Source organism: Rhinolophus ferrumequinum, chromosome 9 (assembly GCF_004115265.2).
Source record: "Rhinolophus ferrumequinum isolate MPI-CBG mRhiFer1 chromosome 9, mRhiFer1_v1.p, whole genome shotgun sequence".
In the NCBI taxonomy this organism is placed as follows: Eukaryota; Metazoa; Chordata; class Mammalia; order Chiroptera; family Rhinolophidae; genus Rhinolophus; species Rhinolophus ferrumequinum.
Genome location: NC_046292.1, coordinates 86,108,826 through 86,128,178, shown reverse-complemented (window position 1 = coordinate 86,128,178; position 19,353 = coordinate 86,108,826). Strand labels below are relative to the sequence as shown.

At 41.6% G+C, this 19,353-nt stretch overlaps 1 protein-coding gene across 1 annotated transcript in view; it reads left to right on the top strand.

The window, feature by feature from the left end:
- BMP6 (bone morphogenetic protein 6) overlaps positions 1–19,353 on the top strand; it is a 147,755-nt gene that overhangs the window by 99,394 nt on the left and 29,008 nt on the right. Inside the window, exon 2 of the mRNA XM_033113919.1 lies at positions 18,091–18,283. Within this exon, the coding sequence (XP_032969810.1) occupies positions 18,091–18,283 (193 nt within the window). The remainder of the gene's footprint in view (positions 1–18,090; positions 18,284–19,353) is intronic.

Here is a 19,353-nt window from a genome sequence, read left to right as displayed (position 1 = left end):
GAGGTGATGCTGACTGAATTGTTGACACCGCTTTGTTCCAGGGCAGTTGGGCAAAATGAAAGGCGTAATACCGTTCCCTTACAGAGGATTGCACTGTACCCTTTCCAAAATGCTCGCAAATATATTATCTCATTTAAGCACTGAACAGCTCTATGAGGCAGAGGAATTATTATTACCTCCTGTTTGCCAATGAAGAAGATAAAATCGAGGAGGTTACTCATTCATTCAAAGCAATTACCGTCAGCCGTGTGCCATGCACAGCTCTAGGCATATGGGATATAAAAATGCACAACAGAAACTTCTTGCACTGATGGAACATGCATTCTAGTGAAGGAGGAAGGCAATATAGTAATAAATTCAGTATAAAGTCAGGTGGTGACGAATGCAGAGGAGATCAATAAAACGTGTTTTAAGGGGACGGAAAGAAACCGGATGTGCTGTTAGCTAGGTGGTCAGGGAAGGCCTCTCCGAGGAGGTGGCGTTTGAGCAGGCAGACATGAGCAGTGAGAGGGGGTGCTCTGTGGCTGTCGGGGTCAGAGCATCCCGCTGAGCGGGCAGCAAGCGCAAGGTGTCCATGGCGGGAGGGTGCTGTGGATCTATGGAATTGCCCTAACGAGAAACTTCTTCAGTGGCATGAAGTGAGGGCAGAGAGCAAGCGAGGGAGTACATCAGGGCTCTGTGTCCCACCCTAAGGGTTTTCAGTTATATTCTGAAAAGGCTTTTGCTCTGAGAGAGAGGGTATGAGAGAGTTCTACTGGGGATGACATCATTTCTGATATATATTTTAAGATTTTATTGGGGAAGGGGAACAGGACTTTATTGGGGAACAGTGTGTACTTCCAGGAGTTTTTTCCAAGTCAAGTTGTTGTCCTTTCAATCTTAGTTGTGGAGGGTGCCGTGCAGCTCCAGGTCCAGTTGCCTTTGCTAGTTGCAGGGGGCGCAGCCCACCATCCCTTGCGGGAGTCGAGGAGTCGAACTTGCAATCTTGTGGTTGAGAGGACTCGCTCCAACCAACTGAGCCATCTGGGAGCTCAGCGGCAGCTCAGCTCAAGGTGCCGTGTTCAATTTTAGACTCGAGGAATCGAACTGGCAACCATGTGGTTGAGAGCCCACTGGCCCATGTGGGAATCGAACCTGCAGCCTTTGGAGTTAGGAGCACGGAGCTCTAACCGCCTGAGCCACCGGGCCGGCCCCTTTTGATTTATAGTTGATAAGAGTCACTGTGGCCACTGTGTAGAAAGCAGCCTGGAAAAGCAAAGTGGCATCAGAAAGACTGGTTAGGCGGCTACTGCAGGAGTTCACATAAGAGGTGGTAGCAGTGGAGGTGGTTAGCGATGGATTCTTCTCGGTATTGAAGGCAGAGCAGGCAGGACTGGCTGGTGTCTTAGAGGCGGGTGTGAGAGAAGGAGAGGACTCAAGAAGGACCCTAAGCTCAGAGGAAGAATTCAAGAAGTGACGTAATACTGATGCTGTTGTCAGCTAAAGGCAGGTCCTCCTGCTGGGCTGCTGGGCTGATCTCCCGACACTCTTTCTAGAACACTTTGAACAAGAGTCAGTGAGCAAGATCCTTGTGGCCCTTGTGAGTCTTCTAAGAAGTGATACAAGACTCCCTTTCTCCCTCTACCACTTTTGAACATTGACATATATTGATCTTTTGTGAGTGATAAACAGTAGAGGGAGGAAAATAGTAAGTTACTGTTGTATAATCTTTTAATTTATCTCGAGGGTATGGAGGAGTGAGGACAGCCTTAACTGAATAGCCAATTAAACAGCAAGATACCATTTCGTGTGTTGGTAATATCTTTCAAAGCCCATTAATGACCTTTACAATTATTCAATGTGCACATGTGAGCTATATAGAAATGACCTGATAATCCCAAAGGTTTATTAGCAAGCCTTGTAGGTAACAGATGTTTAGTAAATATTTGTTGAACTTAGTGATTTTTTTTTTCCAGCTGAGTATTGAGTGTTGGCTTCGTCTGAAACACGTATATTTCAATTCTCTTTCCACTATCGGTGATTAGAGTCACACCTCCCTTGAAGGTGGGATTCATGTTGTTATTTCCAGTATCTGGCCAATGAAGACACTGAGATGGGAGAAGATGAAAATTGGAGGTGCTTCCCTAGGTGACAACATTAGCTCCTCCTCGATGGAAATGGGACATGTGGGGGAGTCTTGCAGCTGAATCCCAGGCATTTGGTCTTGGGATCACACTCTCACTGCGTACTTTACCCAGTCACCTTCCAGGTTCTTCAGCTGGCCTTTGTTGATATCGTCAGGTCATGATAAATTCTGGCCATATCTGGTGACTTTTAAAATTTGAGGGGTTTTAAGAGACACAGTGTTTTCCCAAGCACCGCTTCTTCCAACCATGTGTGTATCACAGATTCCATGTCCCACAGTCCAATGGCAGCCTGCCCAAGAGAATGTTCTCCAGTCTTCTCATGCTTCCTTAGCAGCATTTTGTTTGAGGCAGGGTCACAAAAAAAGAAAGTCATTCCCGACTCATATACTCGTAGCTCTCCCATTCCATAGTGACAGTTCGTATTTCTCTTTCCATCTTGACTCGACCTGATCACCCTCACGAGGTTCTCCAGCCGGGAGCAGGACTGAGGAGGACCTCAGAGATGGAATGGACTCCAGGTCTCCTGTGAGTTGAGACCACATCACAGTGGCTGTGGCTCCTTCTGGAGGCTTGGGGCCGGTTGATAGTGGCTGTGCTCTATTAGTATCTATCTATTTTCAAGCCTGGCTGGGTGGACTTCCTTGGTTCAAAAGGGATATGGCAACAGTTTCTTTTTCTCTTATGTGCAGGTCACTTCCAGCCCAGTCAAATCCTTTCTGTTGTAGCTTTCATGTTTCCTTTCTCTTGTTCTACTTACTCTCCTGTGTGGTACACACCTGTGATGCATTTATCTCCCAGGTGACTTTCTAATCTTCAGGATGCAGCCGAGTTCAGGACGTGTGATCCCACACCCAGAGAGGCCTATGGAAATGCCTTTTGTCAGGTTGGGTTTGTATCACCTGAGAGCTAGTTATTTCATTCATGCTTTATTTTGCACTGGGCACCTTACTGCCAACTTCTGGGCATTTGAAGGCTATAAAAAGTGAAAGATTAAAATTCAGACCATTAATTGCACCTGATTACTAACTACTTTGGTGGAAGGATTTTTGAGGAAGGCACTAATAGTCAAAGGTAGTTTGAATAATTACTCGGGACTTTTGCTCATTCCCACTTTTCTTTTGACTTGGTTTGTCTGATTGTTGCCAATACCAGACAGGAAGAGGAAAGTCAAGGGAAAGCCTGATGTGGGTGAACCGAGATATGGCACATGGTTGTACCAAATGTGCACAGGCCACACAGCCACCTGTGTGACAGTATCGTGGGTGTTAGGGCAATTGCCTGTTAACTGGGAGCTAGACGAGTCTCTCCACAGCTGTGCGGTCCACTCCTTTGTCAGGTAGTACCGTGCTTCCTGATTTATGTGGGGTATTCCTTGGGATCCCCCAGGCAGTCCCCTTTCCACTTGTTTCCTCTCACCTGTCTTTTTTGTTTTGTCCAGTGAAACATGGCTTTTGTTAATTTCAGTACCCTAATGAGGCTGGAATATTGGTCGAAATAAATCACAGCCCTGTGTCAATCTGAAAAACCAAGGGCAAATGCCCTTGGTGATTTCCCATCAACTTTCCAGCTCCCTCGCTTCTTTCCCAAGCCCATTTTTGCCAAGCCTGTTTGCTGGTCTCATCAATCTGTGATTTGAGATCCTGAAAGAACCGAGATCTTGTGACTTGGCTAGGAGAACCACCCGCCATGTGGACTCACCCACCATGTGGACCTGCTGGGCTTAAGGGAAAACAAAACGTTAAGTGAGCAGTTTAGCTTGGACTTAATCTGGAGGCAAATCAGTAACTTTACACTGCGATACTCTCTCCCTTGTGTTCTCAGGAAAATGAAGTGAATCACCGGAGCAACGAATGTGCTCTTTGGTGCTACACCAATAATAAAGTCTAATGTTTTGAATTAGAAGAGGGAGAGAGAGAGAGTAACTGAGAAATCTTTGGCTGGTCACTTTGTTGTTCCTTTGCCTCCCCCTTTCTTCCCTCAGATATATGCTTGGATAAGAATTCTCTTCTCTAGCCTGGTTTTTCCTAAACTCAGTCTTTCAGTGAAATGACAAGGCCGTGTTAGACGTGGAAATTATTGCAGAGCAACAAATCCAAGTTTATTATTTCACTGAAGGCTGGAGATGAGGAGCTGTGAGAGCATAAGCTTCCAACTCAACCCAAATGTGTTTTTCTTGCCCCATTTGTCAATTAGTAAATCAGAACCAAATGAAAAATACAAATAAGTGCATACCACAAATCTGTCACACTTGAGTGTTTCCCAGCTTATTTCTGTCTTTCTCACTTTATACTATCCATCATCCTCATCATCTAGGAGTAAGCACCCAAAACACCTTGAGAGTTGAGAGTCAATTTTAGTCTTATGAATAAAACTGCTTAAGAAATTACATCGTTCAGGGAAGATTATTCAGTTAACTCAGAAGTTAGGTGATTTATTTGTTTGTTTTTAGGAATGGGAAGATGGGAGTGATAAGACCGTATGTTTACCATTCTTTTAAGCTTCTTGTTAGGTATTTGGTATTTACTGTTTTTTTTCTCTTTTTTTTTCAACTCATACATTCACAGGGTGAGTGTTGTTGTTGATTTTGTTGTTGTTTAATGTAGGAAGCCTGGTCTATAAACACTTTGAATCAGACGGGGCTAAACATGCTGGTATAATTACTGCTCAAAAGAGATGATGAGGGTTTGTTGCCCCAGAAAAGGAAAGATATTCTCTGAGAACAGTCCTAGGAGAAGCATTCTGTTGTGTTTTTGTAAGGATGTGGGGATCCAAGTTTTGCCTATTAAAGGAAAGGAATGGCCCTTTTCTGTGTTTGTGTGTTCACGGCGCACGGCTGTGCTGTGGAGGTGGTCTTGCACCCCATGGTGGTGTTTTTCCATTCTCTTGTTTAGAACCCCTGGGCTTGAGCTCATGTCCCACCCACTGCTCAGCAGCCGTGATCACATCTTGGTTTAGAACTGCAGGTCTTAGTTTGACCAAGAAAGTTTCAAGTGTCTGTCCCGTGCTGCTGCCGGGCCAGGCTGGCTAGTGCTTGAAAAGTGTGGCTCCGTCATTTACTCATTCAGCAAGCGAGTACTGACCACCAGCTATGTGCCAGATACTGTTTTAGGCACTTGGGACAAATAAGAGAACAAGACAAAATTTCCTGCCCTGGTGGTGTGTGTTCGAGGGGAGTTCCAGCCCTCAGCAGTAACGTGCCTGCATTTCCTTTTTCTGTGGCCACTGGTATATTGTTGAGGTGAAAAGGGAGGGCCATGTGCACATGCCCCCGAGTAGAGATGTGTGCTGGCCCCGCCTGCCCAGTGGTCAGGCCACCCTGCACCAATCACGTGGAGGAGAGGTTGGAAGGGATCATGAGAAAGGACTCTCTTCATGTCCCCGTGTTTGGCACACTCGATGCTGTGTGGCGAATAATAACAGGTCATCTGATGCAGTGTAACTTGATAGGAATATGAAACCCCAGTAACCCTGGGAACCAAAGCAAGGAATTGGCCTGTCAGTTACTTTTAACTTTTAAAACTTGAACGTCTCAGTAAACGAAATAGCTCCATTGTCATGGTCAAAAGTCCACTGTGGAGAAAGGCAGGATTTAGTGTTTATTTAAGCTGCCACCCAATGAGAGAAACTGTTGCCCAACATAGTTCAATTCGCAATTATTTAAGGACTGAATTTTCATTTTGTGGAGCTTTCATGCTCTTGCTCTCGCTTTCTGTCTCTGCAGAAGTGTTGATGGAAGCAGTACAATTTACTGGCCACGGAAGTGTGTATGTGAAGAAAATCCTGATGGTAGTGAGCTTGACAAGTAGTGCTCTTAATAAAAGAACGTATCGTCCAGTACTTGGTGGCCCCGCTGGGTGTTTACAGGGCGTTTTGGTGCCCAGGTTTTGGGCCTGTGGGTATATGTTCCTACCCCTCATATCAAGGGAGATCACCAAGCCGGTAAACACAGGCACAGTGATCCACATAAACAGGTTATTGATACCACATTCTAATACATGATACAATAATATTTCCTTTGTTTCCAGATTTTATGGCCACTCTGTAGATGCTTCAAGAGACTGAAAACAAGTAACTTGACCGGGCTAAAAAGAGACATGGCGGCGTCATGACCTCACGTCTTCAGCCTGTTGGTCCCATGTTCTTTCCTGCACACTAGACTCCTGACTTTCAGAAGAGGAAATAACAGCCATTTGATTAGGGTTCCTACCCTTTCAATTTTCCCAGGACTTCTGTCAGGAAGCTATCTTTCTCATCAGTGCTCGATTTTTATTCTCTCTTGTCACCCTTCCACTGTGTTGACCTCTGAGGTATTCTTTTCTTCTGTTGACTATTAGCCTACAACATTTATTTCTCCTTGGTAGTCTAATCCAGTTCCCCTGGACTAACCTTGTTTGTAATCGGACTCAGCAAACATTTATTGCAAACCTACTACATGCCAGAGACTATCCTAGGTATATTCACTCAACACTCATTCATTCTCCAGCCTCTTTCTACTCAGAGGTCTTGCATAGCCTGGCCCCGAGGAGGGTGCTTAGCTAATTGCCCTTGTGTTTGGGACAGGCTGTGATTAAGCTCTGATGCATAATTATCAGCCCCTCCAACATTAACTCTGGGGGATCAGTGGCTGAGCAGGAGAGATGAAGAAGAGGAACAAAAGAGAATGAAAGAGATATACACACAATGAACTGAAACAGGCACTGACATACATGTACACACGTTTGCAGAAGCACTATTCACAATAGCCAAAAAGTGGAAACAGTCTAAATGTCCGTCAGTGGATGAATGGATAAACAAAATGCGGGATATACATACAATGGAATAACGTACAGCCATAAAAAGAAATGAAGTACTGAGACATGCTGACGCTGTTGATGAGCCTTGAAAACATGCTAAGTGAAAGAAACAAGTTACAAAGGATTGTCTGATTCCATGTATATGAAATATCCGCGATATGAGATCCATAGAGATAGAACATGGGTTGGTGGTTTCCAGAACCTAGGTGGAGGGGGGCACGGGGAACTCCTGCTTAATGAGGATGGGGTTTTCTTTTGGGGTGATGGAAGTATTTTGGAACCAGGTAGAGGTGGTGGTTGTGCAATATTGTGAATGTACTAACTGCCAATAAATCATTCACTTTAAAATGGTTAATTTTGGTATGTAAATGTCACTTCACCCTGAAAAAAAAGAGTCAGAAATCTGTTTCTCTGAATGCAGGATAGGATTTAAAAATCCATTCCATCTGTCTTGTGCGTGATGACCTTGTGATACGGCTTGAGTATAATTGAAGTAATTTGAATGGATTAATTTCTTTCCTTTGCTTTTAAAAATTTAACCTGCTTGGAGTTTGCATCCTGAACTCAGAGTGCAAAGCTATATGCAAATTGCTATTCTGGTCCTATCCGGCTGCTGCTTCAATAAATGAACCCAGAGAGATGTATTGAGTCAGTCCCCCAGCTTAGCTGTCTGTGTTCTGGAGAATGAGAAAACATCACTGGGGCTGCAGTCAGAAGCCTGACCCATTCTAGTTCCTTCTGCTCATCGGGAATACTGTGGTGCCCAGGAAAGAGCAGGGAACAGATCCCAGCCCTGGCTCGTGCTCTCATTCATCAAACATTCTTGAGCTCTCTGTTGTGGGGTATGAAGGTGAACCTGACATGGACCCGGCCATTTGAGGGGCTTACGGTCTGGCAGCTGCGGCAGATTTATGAGCATAGAGTAGGGGCATGATGCGAAGGATTGCCGTGGGACAGAATGGGAACCTAGAGTCGAGGGTCCCCAAACCAACTGGCGGTGGGTAGGGTGGAGGAAGACAGTTAAGGAAGGCTTCCTGGGTTCAGTCGTAGAAGAATATTTAAAATCTTGCTGCATTACCCATTAAGTATTTCAAGTAATGGTTAGAGTTCTAGCAAAAGAGGAATACTTAAAATTGCATGGAAACATATTTTAAAGAGTTTCAGTTTGATATTTTTCACCAAAGCATTAATAATTATCGGGGAAATAAGAACTTTGATGTACTCTCCTTGTTTTATGGCTTCAAAAAATTGTTTTTACTTCGAATTACATAGGAGCACCGCAGCATTTTCCAAATTTGGGGCCTGGAAAAGTCTTCATCCTGAAGGTGAGGGAGGGAAACCTCTTTGAAAGGGCAAGGAGATTATATAAGTAAGGGAAAGGCATGAGGTCCTGGGGAGTGTGGCTGGAAAAACAGAACAGTTTAATGTCTCCCAAGAGCATCGTTCAAGGAGGGGAGAGGTGCGGCATGAGGCTGGAAGGCGATCAGGGGAATAGACTGAAGGCTCGAGCAGGCAGGTGACAAGGTCAGAGTTGGGACTGTGGGACTAGCTGCAAGGTGGAGACAGATGGATGAGGGTCAGACTAGAGGTCTGTACAAGGGCAGTGGTTGTGGAGGGAGCAGGAGAGGTGGGTTAGAGAAACTTCCAGAACAGAGCTATCCAATAGAACTTTCTGTGACGATGGGCGTTTACAATATTGTATCTATATAGTACCCACCAGCCACACGTGGCCACTGAGCACTTTAAATGTGGCTAGTGTGACTGAGGAACTAAATTTGTAATATAAATCAATTTACATTTAAAAGCTGCACATGCTAGTGGCTATTGTGTTGGACAGTGTAGTTCTAGAGGGTAAAATCAACGGGAGTTGGTTGACTAATTGTCCAGTTTGGAGCAACCAGATGGACAGAGGTAAACCTACAGGGGCAGGTTAGTGAAGGGGGAGACAGTGAGTTTCATTTTGCACAGGTTGGCTTTAAGTGCACAAGGGGCATCTGGATGGAGATATGTACCCAGCAGTAACATAAACACTTCCCTTAAGGGAGAGCAAGGAGCTGGAGATGGAATTGTGAAAGAGATCAGCAAAGAGATAATAGTTGAAATCATAAAAGTGAGTGGCATAGGGAAGCCCCTTAACTGCCTTTGGCCTCGGATTCCTATTGATATGATGGTGATAATATTTCCTCTGCCTGTCTTCTGGGACTATTCAGAGAAACAGATGAGATAATGTGTATGAAACTGTTTGTAAACTCTTCAAACATTCGGCGGGTTTTATAATATCTTTAGGAGTGAGAGGAATGTGTCCCAAATGTTATTTTCCAAACACACAAGATAAAATGAAGACTTCAAATTCTGGAAGAATTGCAGACTAGATCATCTGTAAGGCCCCCTGCTAACATATGACTAGATCCAGAATAAACAAGAGCAAATATGTCTACAGCGGGAATGTCAGGGACTCAGGGACGTCTTTGAGGACTCCCCTGAGTGTGTACTGTGAGCAAACAAACATAAAAGCCAGGTTTCAGTGAGTGCAAATACCAGCACTACTGCAGACCACGAGACCAGCTTGGGGTCCAGGGCAAGGTGGGAGAGCTGTCCCCAAGGTCCCCAAATTAAGCCAGGGTCCTCACAGGGAAATAAGGGTAGTGTTCCTCACAAACAGCTTGGTATATTGCAGGGAAGCTCCAGCATACCAAGGACGATTGCATTATAAAAGCAACGCGAGAAGCAAGGTCATCTGAAAAGAAATGATTAGTCTGCCATAACGAATACAGACTTAAATTTCTTGTCTCTGTCCCAGTGAGGATATTCTGCCCGTGATTGCTATGCAGTTGAAATCAGAGTGTGAGAGAGTCTTTATTTTTCTCTTTGGGCTCTCCCATCTATGTGTTTTGACTGAAAATGTTAAACTTTTTCTTAATTGTGAAAAAACACATGTTGTAAATATTAATTATTACTAAATGTGGTCTGACTGCTTCTTTATAGCAGTCCTTACAAGTAGGCAAAATGTGGTTATTTGATATTAATGGAAGTCTATCAAGGCTGCAGTTATTCAGTGTAAGTCGTTCCTCATGACACATGTTTATTGATTTAAGTGCCTGAGTGTATTCTCTCATGTTAGCTGCGGTCTATGACTTATTTCCATTGTAAGACGTGGATAGTTGTAGCTGTTGAGCTTCTTCCCACCCTAAAGCGATGTTAACATCTGCATTTGGGTGTGAACATGGTTCTAAAATAAGTTCTTAAAAAAAAAATGACTTGGTGAACCGTTACTATTAACAATGATATGTAGACACTTATTGTTGGTCCTAAAGCTCTTTATAATATATGAGTATGTACTGGGTCTAGTCTTAAAAACCCATTTGGAATAAAAGGGTAGGCCAAGGGAGTTCTTTTGTGGTGACAGAACAGTTCTGTATCTGGATTGTGGTAGTGGTTATAGGAATCTATAGATGTCATAAGATGTCACAGAAGTATATACATACATCCCCAAAGGACATGTAAAACTTGGTAAAATCGGTGTTGGGTCTGTAGTCTGGTTAAGGTATAATGCCAATGTCAATTTCCTGGTTTTGCTATTGTTCTTCAGTTATGTAAGATGTTACATGGGACCTCTCTACTATTTTTTTAATCAATTTCACTATTTGGGGACCTACTTGTAGATCTATAATTATTTAAAATAAAAAGTTTAGGGAAAAAAACACTTGGAGCATGGCAGCCAGGAAAATAGATTCTTCTTGATATTTGTGATTCTCCAAGAACATTAATACAAACGTGTAGAAATATTTGGTGAGTCCTGGAGGACAAAGTCTGTCATCTCACTGTGGTTAAAAAGTGAGTTGGAGAGTTCAATTCGGTATCTCTATGACTACTGAAGGTTGTATGCTTGCAACAGAAAAGTCGAAAGGCTGTTGTTGTTACAACCCTTGGAAGACTAGCCAGAACTGTCCTTGTTGCTTAAAATTAAATAAACTTGTGCCATGGCATGAAAACTTGTTTACAGTAGTCAATGGAATGGCAATTTTAAAAAAAAGAGTTTCAAGTTTTTCAAGTTTGTTGTGTAACTGCAAGTAGAAACATGAAGCATTTGGAAAATGTAGAATTTGAATTAACTATTGAGTGAGTCCAGTGGGAAAATAATGAATATGTGACTACGCTTAAGTGTATTAAGTAGAAAGATTATTCTATTCTTTTCCTCCCTCTCTCCCCTTTCTCTTTTCTCTCTTATATTTGCAGTTGAAATAGGTGCTGTCTTTATTTTTCCCTAGACAACTTTAAGTGAAATAATACAGACTTAGTGGGATGACGTTCAGAAAATACCTCTATTAAAATACCTTTATTATAAAATTAAGCAGTAGAGAGGAAAAAAAGAAAATGACTTGCAGTAATATGAATCAAGAAAAAGGGAATCTATAAATAAACAATATTAGAATTTAAAAAACATAGAGCAGAGATTAAATAATAGGAGAATACTCTGAAAAACTTTATGGTGATAAATTAGAAAATTTAACCCAAATTGACAAACGTCTAGAAAATACATAGACTTAAAAAGAAATAGATAGCTTAAATATTTCTATATGTTTAACAGAAAATGAATGATTAAAAATTTTCCCCAAAGGAAAACACCAGGATCAAATGATTTTACAGATAAATTTGCTAAACTTCCAAAAAAGAGATCGTTTCTTGAAAAGAAAGAGACAAGAAACAGAGGGAACATTCTTCAACTTATTCCAAGAGCAAATATAACTGAAGACCAAACAATACTGTATGAGATGAGACCATCACTAGTGTCACTTAAAACACAAATGCAAAAATTTCAAAACATGAATTTGAAAGGTAGCAGAACAAATATTGTGACACCTAAAGGCCAATGTTATGGACTGTGTTTGTGTCCTCCCATAATTCATATTGTTGGAAATTTATTCCCCAGTGACATGGTATTAGGAGGTGGGGCCTTTGGGAGGTAATTAGGTCCAGATGAGGTCATGAGGGTGGAGCCTCCATGGTGGGATTAGCATCCTTCTAGGAAGAGAAGGAGACTAGAATTTACGAGCTCAGGGCATGCACCAAGGAAGGCTATGTGAGGACAAAACAAGGAAGTGGGCCCTCACCACGAACCTGACCGTGGTAATACGCTGATCCCAGAGGACTTCCAGCCTTCAAGAGTGTGAGAAAAAAATGTTGTTTAAACCACCCAGTCTGTAGTTTTTTTTGTTATAGCGCCTGAACTCACTGAGACAGTCAAGGAAGTACTTGCTTATTAGGTCTAACAATTGGTAATGTGTCTCTTCCTTTCCTATTACTTAATCTTAGTGGTACTGAACTGCACTCCAATATGAGACTGAAAAAAGGCATCTCGCCTTCTTCCCGATTTTAAAGGAAGTGGCTCAAATGTATCATCATTAAGAATATCGTTAGCTGTAGGTATTTTCTTTATAAACTCATTATCAGGTTAGTGGAGTTCTTTCTATTCCTGGTTTGCTAGTAGTTTAGAAGAAACTACAGAGACAGAGCAACCAAATGTAATGAATGAACGCTGTTTGACTCTTGATTCCAATAAACCAAATGGAGGAAGACAGTTTTTTGAGGTATTTGAGGAAATTTGTTTATTGATTGAGTGTTAGAGGACAATGGATAATTATTTTAACTTAGGTGTGATCGTGCATTGTGATCATGTGAGAAAATTTCCATCTTTTGTTAGTATTTTTATTGTGGTAAAATATGCATAATAAAATTTACCACTTTAGCGATTTGTAAGTGCACAAGTTCTGTTGCATTAAGGACATTCACAGTGTTGTGAAACCATCACCACTACGTATCTCCAGAACTTTTTCATCTTCCCAAAGTGAAACCCATTATACAAGCTCTCCCCGTTTCCCCTAACCCCTGGCAACCACCATTTTACGTGCTGTCTCTATGGATTTTTTCACTTAGCATAATGTTCTCAAGGTTTATCCATATTGTAGCATGTGTCAGAGTTTCATTCCTTGTTAAGGCTGAATAATATTCCATTGTATGTATACATCACATTTTGTTTATCTGTTAATCTGCCAATGGATACTTGAGTTGCTTCCACCTTTGGCTATTGTGAATAATGCTGTTATGAACATGGGGGTGAAAATATCCGTTTGAGCCCCTGCTTTCACTTCTTTTGGGTAAATACCCAGAAGTGGAATTGCTGAATCATATGGTAATTCTGTTTAATTTTTTGAGGAATCGCCACAGTTTTCCACAGTGGCTGCACCATTTTACATTTCCACCAGCAATGCACAAGGGTTCTACTTTCTCTACATCCTTACCAACACAGGTTGAGAAAATGCCCATGTTTTTAATAGATCTGTATGAGTTAGAGCTGAAGGTGAAGAGTTACTAGTCCCCCATGGCCTGCAGAGCAGCCGTGTCCCACCCATAGAATTTCAGTTCCCCACCAGCTGAGAGGTAGTGCAGCTAATAGCCCAGGCTGCTGTCAATCTTAACTGTGACCTATGTTTTCCACATGTAAAACTTCCATCGTGTCTGAAAGGAAGACTTTAAGGGAAAAATGAAAAACTGAACACTATGATTTAATGATACAAACATATATAGTAAAACTGTTCATTTTTAAAAGGCAAGCGACTGCTAGACACTGTCGATGGTACTAGGTACCACTTGGGCAGAGGTGGGGATGGCATCAGGGTGGAATACCATGGTATCGGTCATGTTCTGGTTTTTAAGTTGGGTGCTGGCTTCCTTGATCCTTTACTATTCTGCTTTGTTACCTCTATAAATTATATGTATCCTTTTGTTTGTATAATATTACATAATTTACATTTTAAATCTTAAACCAGTAACTTTTATTCTTTAGGGCTGTGGCCCTATGTGTTGGCCAAAGGTCTGGTGCTGGTCTGAAGCAAAAAGAGAGTAGCGTGAGTCTTATAAAGCTAAATTTATTCAATTTCAAGGATTGTATATTCTTCAAGTATGTCCTTTTTTTTTTAGTGTTAGAAGGACCTTTAGCAACGAAATCATAGAGTTAAAAGAATGCAGTTTGTTGTCTTGTTTGTTTTATTGCTCTTACAAAAGGCAAACAGAAAAAAGTAGGTGACCTTGTGTAAGGTCATTACCATTAAAAAAATATTTTCTCTAGTCCTTGAAGTGGAAAATTCTAGGAATCATTGTCTTGGAGAACACAGCACTGTATCCAGTAGCCAATCACCAACGCTGATGATCCTCAATATGGTGATTTCACTTACTTCCCCTTTCACAGAATGCATCTCTCTAATTTAAAAAGTTAATTTAGTGGAAATGTTAATCAGCCCTATCTAAAAACTCATGAGTAAATTTGAATTTCTCAGCAATGACATACTCTAAGCCCAGAGGAGCTGCATTCTCAAATATCAGCTAGTGATAATTACAACTAACATTTATTAAGCACTTACTCTACCATTGACTACCGTGTTTCCCCGAAAATAAGACCTAACCGGAAAACAAGCCCTAGAACGATTTTTTAGGATGGCATCTCCTGAACATAAGCCCTAATGCATCTTTTGGAGCAAACCTTAATATAAGACCTGGTCTTATTTTCAGGGAAACATGGTATTTTTTTATAGATTGTCTTACTTAATCTACAGAAATGCCATCATTCCCTTTTAACTGATAACTGGAACTTTGATATCTTACTTAGCATCACATTTGTTAAGAAGAAGGGAGCTGGAATCAAAAACCAGTTAAGCAGTTAGAGACCACTTAATCGTATATCACACATGGCACCACCAGTGAAAAAGCCAAATGCTAGGGCTACAAAATAGGTACTGAGCGCTGAATTCAGAACTCAGCCTCTCTCATATTTCTTAAACTCTCTGATATTTAAAGCGTTCAGAATCATAATGCTTCCAGGGGGAACACTAAGCTCATTGGAAACATTATTCTTTTACCGTTGTAGTCTTCAAATTCACGTGTAGTCAGTGACCGAATTGTGTTTATTTCTTGTATCCCTGTGAGACATTAGCAAAATGCATTGTACAAATTCAATTGGGGGCAAAAGATTGGGAAAGAAAGGAGTTCCAAGTAAATTCCAGCGACCAGTGGCTGAGGTACCATGAGGAGAGTGAGGAAGGTGGTACAGCTTCCAGCTAAGAGACATGAGGAGAGGTTCAAAAGACAGTAAAGTGTTTGGATGAAAGAACTTAAAAGCAGGTGGACAGCAGTCAGAGACTTTTGGGGCTTAGGAGACCATGAATCTCCTCAGGGAAGGATAAAGGAATCGCAGAAGAAAGTTCAGAGTGCTTCAAGATAATGTTTTCTTGGTAGAGGAGAAATGAGAAAATGCACATATAAGGCAATGAGTTCTAATTCACGTTCTAATAAAATGAAGGCTTTGAACTATGCTTCTGTCTTCTCATTTTTAGATTCTTTATCTCTCCACATCTGCCTGTGAGCATTTGCCAGGATTCTTCCTTAGTCATACATACTGCCTTCCAGCATTTCAAAACCCTTATCCTTCAGAATTGCATGCAATTTCTCTCCTTCCTATCAAGGCCAGACTTCCCTTTTCTCTTCATTTCCCTCCCTTACCCTCTCCTGTCCTCTCTTATCTTCTTGTGTCAGTTGCCTATTACTGTATAATAAGTCACCCAAAACATGGTGGCTTAAAAACAACAGTGTGCTATTGTCTTTGAGTCTTGTGCAATGACTAGGTTCAACTTGGTGGTTCTCTCTTGAAGTCCTCATGTAATTGTAGTCAGATGGTGGCCAGAGTTGGAGTCGTTCAAAGGATCCACAGGGTAGGAGATCTAAGATGGCATCTTCATAATACATGTGGTACCTCAGCTGAGGCAGTTGGGAACCGACTGGACTCTTCCCTTCCTCCTTCCCTCTCTCCCTCCCTCTGTCTCTCTATGCACCACATCACTTCTCTATATGGTTAGCTTGAGCTTCCTCACAGCATGGAGGTTTCAGAGTAGGTGGACTTCTTACATTGCAGCCATCTTCCCCCCAACCAACATTGCAAGAAACCTAAGTAGAAGGAAGTTTAAAACTTATGACCTAGCCTCAAAAGTCACTCAGCACCAGCCCAGAGCCACCCCAGAGGAGGGAGACCACCCAAGGGTGTGAATACCGGGAGGTATGGTTTATTGGGGGTGGTGTACCTCTCCAAAGACTAGCTACCACATTTCTCATATATTGAAATTTCTGTCCCTTTCTCTCCTCCTTAAAACTGAAATACCTTAAGTTACTATCTTATATCTTGCTTCACATCTGTATTTTTTCTTTCTAATTAATTGTATTTATATTTATATTAAGAGCAATTGAAAGACTTCTTTGAGTACTTAAGCATTCTCTGAAATTAATCTTCAGAATATATTTTCATTTATATGATATTTCATTTATATGATACTAAAATTGAAGCACACAAAAGGCCCTACAGAAAAGCTATGTGACTATTTTGTAGAAAGTCTCTGGGAAATCAGATTTGACTCACTTTTTAACTACTGATGATAACATATCAAACGTAAAAGGCAGATCAGTTTTAGGGAAAAGTGATACAGCATCATGTGTGGGTGGCCTTGGGTGAACTCCCCAACAATATTGCTTTTCATGCTTAGCCACTAATTAGAAAACCTGCTCTCTTGTTGGTTTACTTTCTGGTTAGACCTTTTTTTGCTTATATTCAAGCTCTTACATAAGTCAAAGTTTGTCCTTTTTTAACCCAATAAAATGGAAAATAAAATAAAGAGCAATAACTTGAATTGAAAAGATTTGTTGCATAGTCACATGGCAGTTTCAGAAATTCTTTATTTAAAACCTCATACCTATAGATGGCTTAATTTTCCTTAGTTTCTGCAAATGCCACTGAGGTCTTAGGTTCTTGTAGAGAGTTATTGGCTTTTTTAAATTTATTTTTATTTTTTATTTTTAAAAGAAGCTAAATCTCCAAAGCTTTTCTCTGGTGATTATGGAGAATAACACATGTGGGAGAAAGTGGGCAGTTGGAGGTGGCAAATAATTTGATTTTTTTTTCTACCCACAAGCCCTGGGAAAACTGTGCCATAAAGGATTAATTTGTTCATGGGATTTCACTGTGGTTGCCATTAAGAAAAAAACTAACAGGAACAGCAGGGCAGAAGTGTTTCTGAACTCGGGGGGAAAGAGTCGAGGATTTATGGTGGGAAGCAGAGCACTCCTTTTTCTCTTGTCCAATGATTATAAGTTAAGCATCTGAGGCTGGTACTCATTTCTCTCACACAGAACCTATGTAGACGTCTGAAACCTGACTCTGAAAACTGATCATTGGTAGTTGTAGTTTTTCGTAATTTGTCTTCATGCAGGGAAAATGTTTCATTTAAAAAGCCCAGTTTTCAGACTCAATCCTTTCCCAATTAAAAACAAAACTTAGAAAATAGCAAGTTTCATTGGTGATTTACTTCCACATCGCTGTTCTTCTACTTGGGTTCTAAGCACAAATCAAATGGAGACTCCAGCAGCTTCACAGCGCAGTGGGTCCCTCCCCTCAGAGTCCTTCAGCCCCCAGGTTCCACTAGCAGAGGGATGGCAGCACACTTTAGTGAGAGCAACATTTTCTATGAAGCTTTACCCTAAACAAAAGTTGCAATGAACAGCAGGCAAAATTGGGAGCTTCAGGCCGAGGCCAAATGCACCGCTCACGCCCTTCCCCACCAGCACTTCCAAAGGTTGGCTCAGGGCTGCCCTTGGCCATGTCAGCTGCTGATGAACCCACCTGAGGGGGGGGGGGGGCAAAGCAGTAGGAAGGAAAGGGGACTGGGAGGGGTTACTGGGGGCCAGTATCACCACATGCATTCTTATTAATTGTTTTCTTAAACACAACTTCCCTGTGAAGTCACTCTATTCCTGTATTTATTTATTTTTTTTTGCAGATGAGGAAACCTGAAGCCAAGAGTTTAAATAACTTGATTTCATGTAACTTAGTAAAACTAAGTATTTAAATGAAATAAAATCCAAATTTTATTTAATCTTGGGGTAAACAAAGGATTTTAATCCCAGCCTGTCTGCCAGCCTAGCCAATGTTCTTCCCACCATCCTACCCTTCTAATAAGCCGTCGGTAACCGGTAATCCACTTATGAATTAAAATGGGGAGACTTTCTTTTGAGGTGAGCCTGTGGCACTTAGTCAAGTAACAATAGTTGTCACTCTCTCTTGTTTAATCTTATAGTGGAGTACGACAAGGAGTTCTCCCCTCGCCAGCGACACCACAAAGAGTTCAAGTTCAACTTATCCCAGATTCCTGAGGGTGAGGCGGTGACGGCTGCAGAATTCCGAATCTACAAGGACTGTGTTGTGGGGAGTTTTAAAAACCAAACTTTTCTTATCAGCATTTATCAAGTCTTACAGGAGCATCAGCACAGGTATGAGGGCTCAAGGAACCCCAAAGGGTGGGGCTGGCCCCCATTTCTCACCCTGTCACCACATAACCCCGAGTATGTCTGTGGAAGGTGATTCGGAGTTCAGGGCCGCACCTGAGGGGTGTGTTCTGAATTGTAGTGTTTGCCAGCAGCAAGAGGTTTTGCTGTTACGTTGAAGATTTTTCAAATAGTTTTCTTTTCCTAAGCAAGCCAGTGGACGGTATTTACTAAGCATCCTTTACGATCAGAGACCATATGACTTACTAGGGACAAAATGTTTCCCACAATTGTTTAGTCCCTACTTTGAATGATGAGTGAAGGCAGCTAAAATAAATTCACACGTGAAAACTATGGAAGGATGCTTACAAATGGTATGATTTCAGGTGAATACAAGGCTCTGTATTTGTACATATAATATACACATGTTATACATATTATATATGATATATCTTTGAGTGAGTGTGTATGTGTGTGTGTGTGTGTGTCGAATGTATTTTTTATTATTTGGATACAAGGGAACAATAGACTTTTTTTCATGTCTGTATTATTCTTACTTCCTGAAATGAGGCCGGATCGTTTTAGAAAAGAACTGCAATGAAGTGCATTCGTGGGACTTTCTAGCAATAAAGAAAAACTTCCATGGAGTGATTTTGGAGGAAGGGCTGAGGGATGAAGTATTACAGCAGTTCGTTCAAACCTATAGCACACAGGAAACGAGCCAATAACCTTGAATTTTGCTTACTATTGAGGGTCAGTTTAGTAGTTAGGGGAGAATGGAGTGCCTGGTAGGTTAGCATTGTTGCATAGTTCTCAGGGTGCTGAGGTGGAAACTCAGCAGGTGATATGACAGCCTGGCAATTAGACGGTAGATATGAGGATAAAGTTAAAGAAAGAGAATGCAGAGCGGGAGGGAATTCCACATTTAGAGACTCTATAAGGGATTTGCCAGCTTTGATTTTATGAACCAAGTGCAAATTCTTGCTTTTGGTCTTGGAAGTCTGTTGACTTCCCAAGAATGTCCAAAGATTTCCGAATGACTTTAGTTTATCCTGAAGTTACGGATCTGTGTGTGG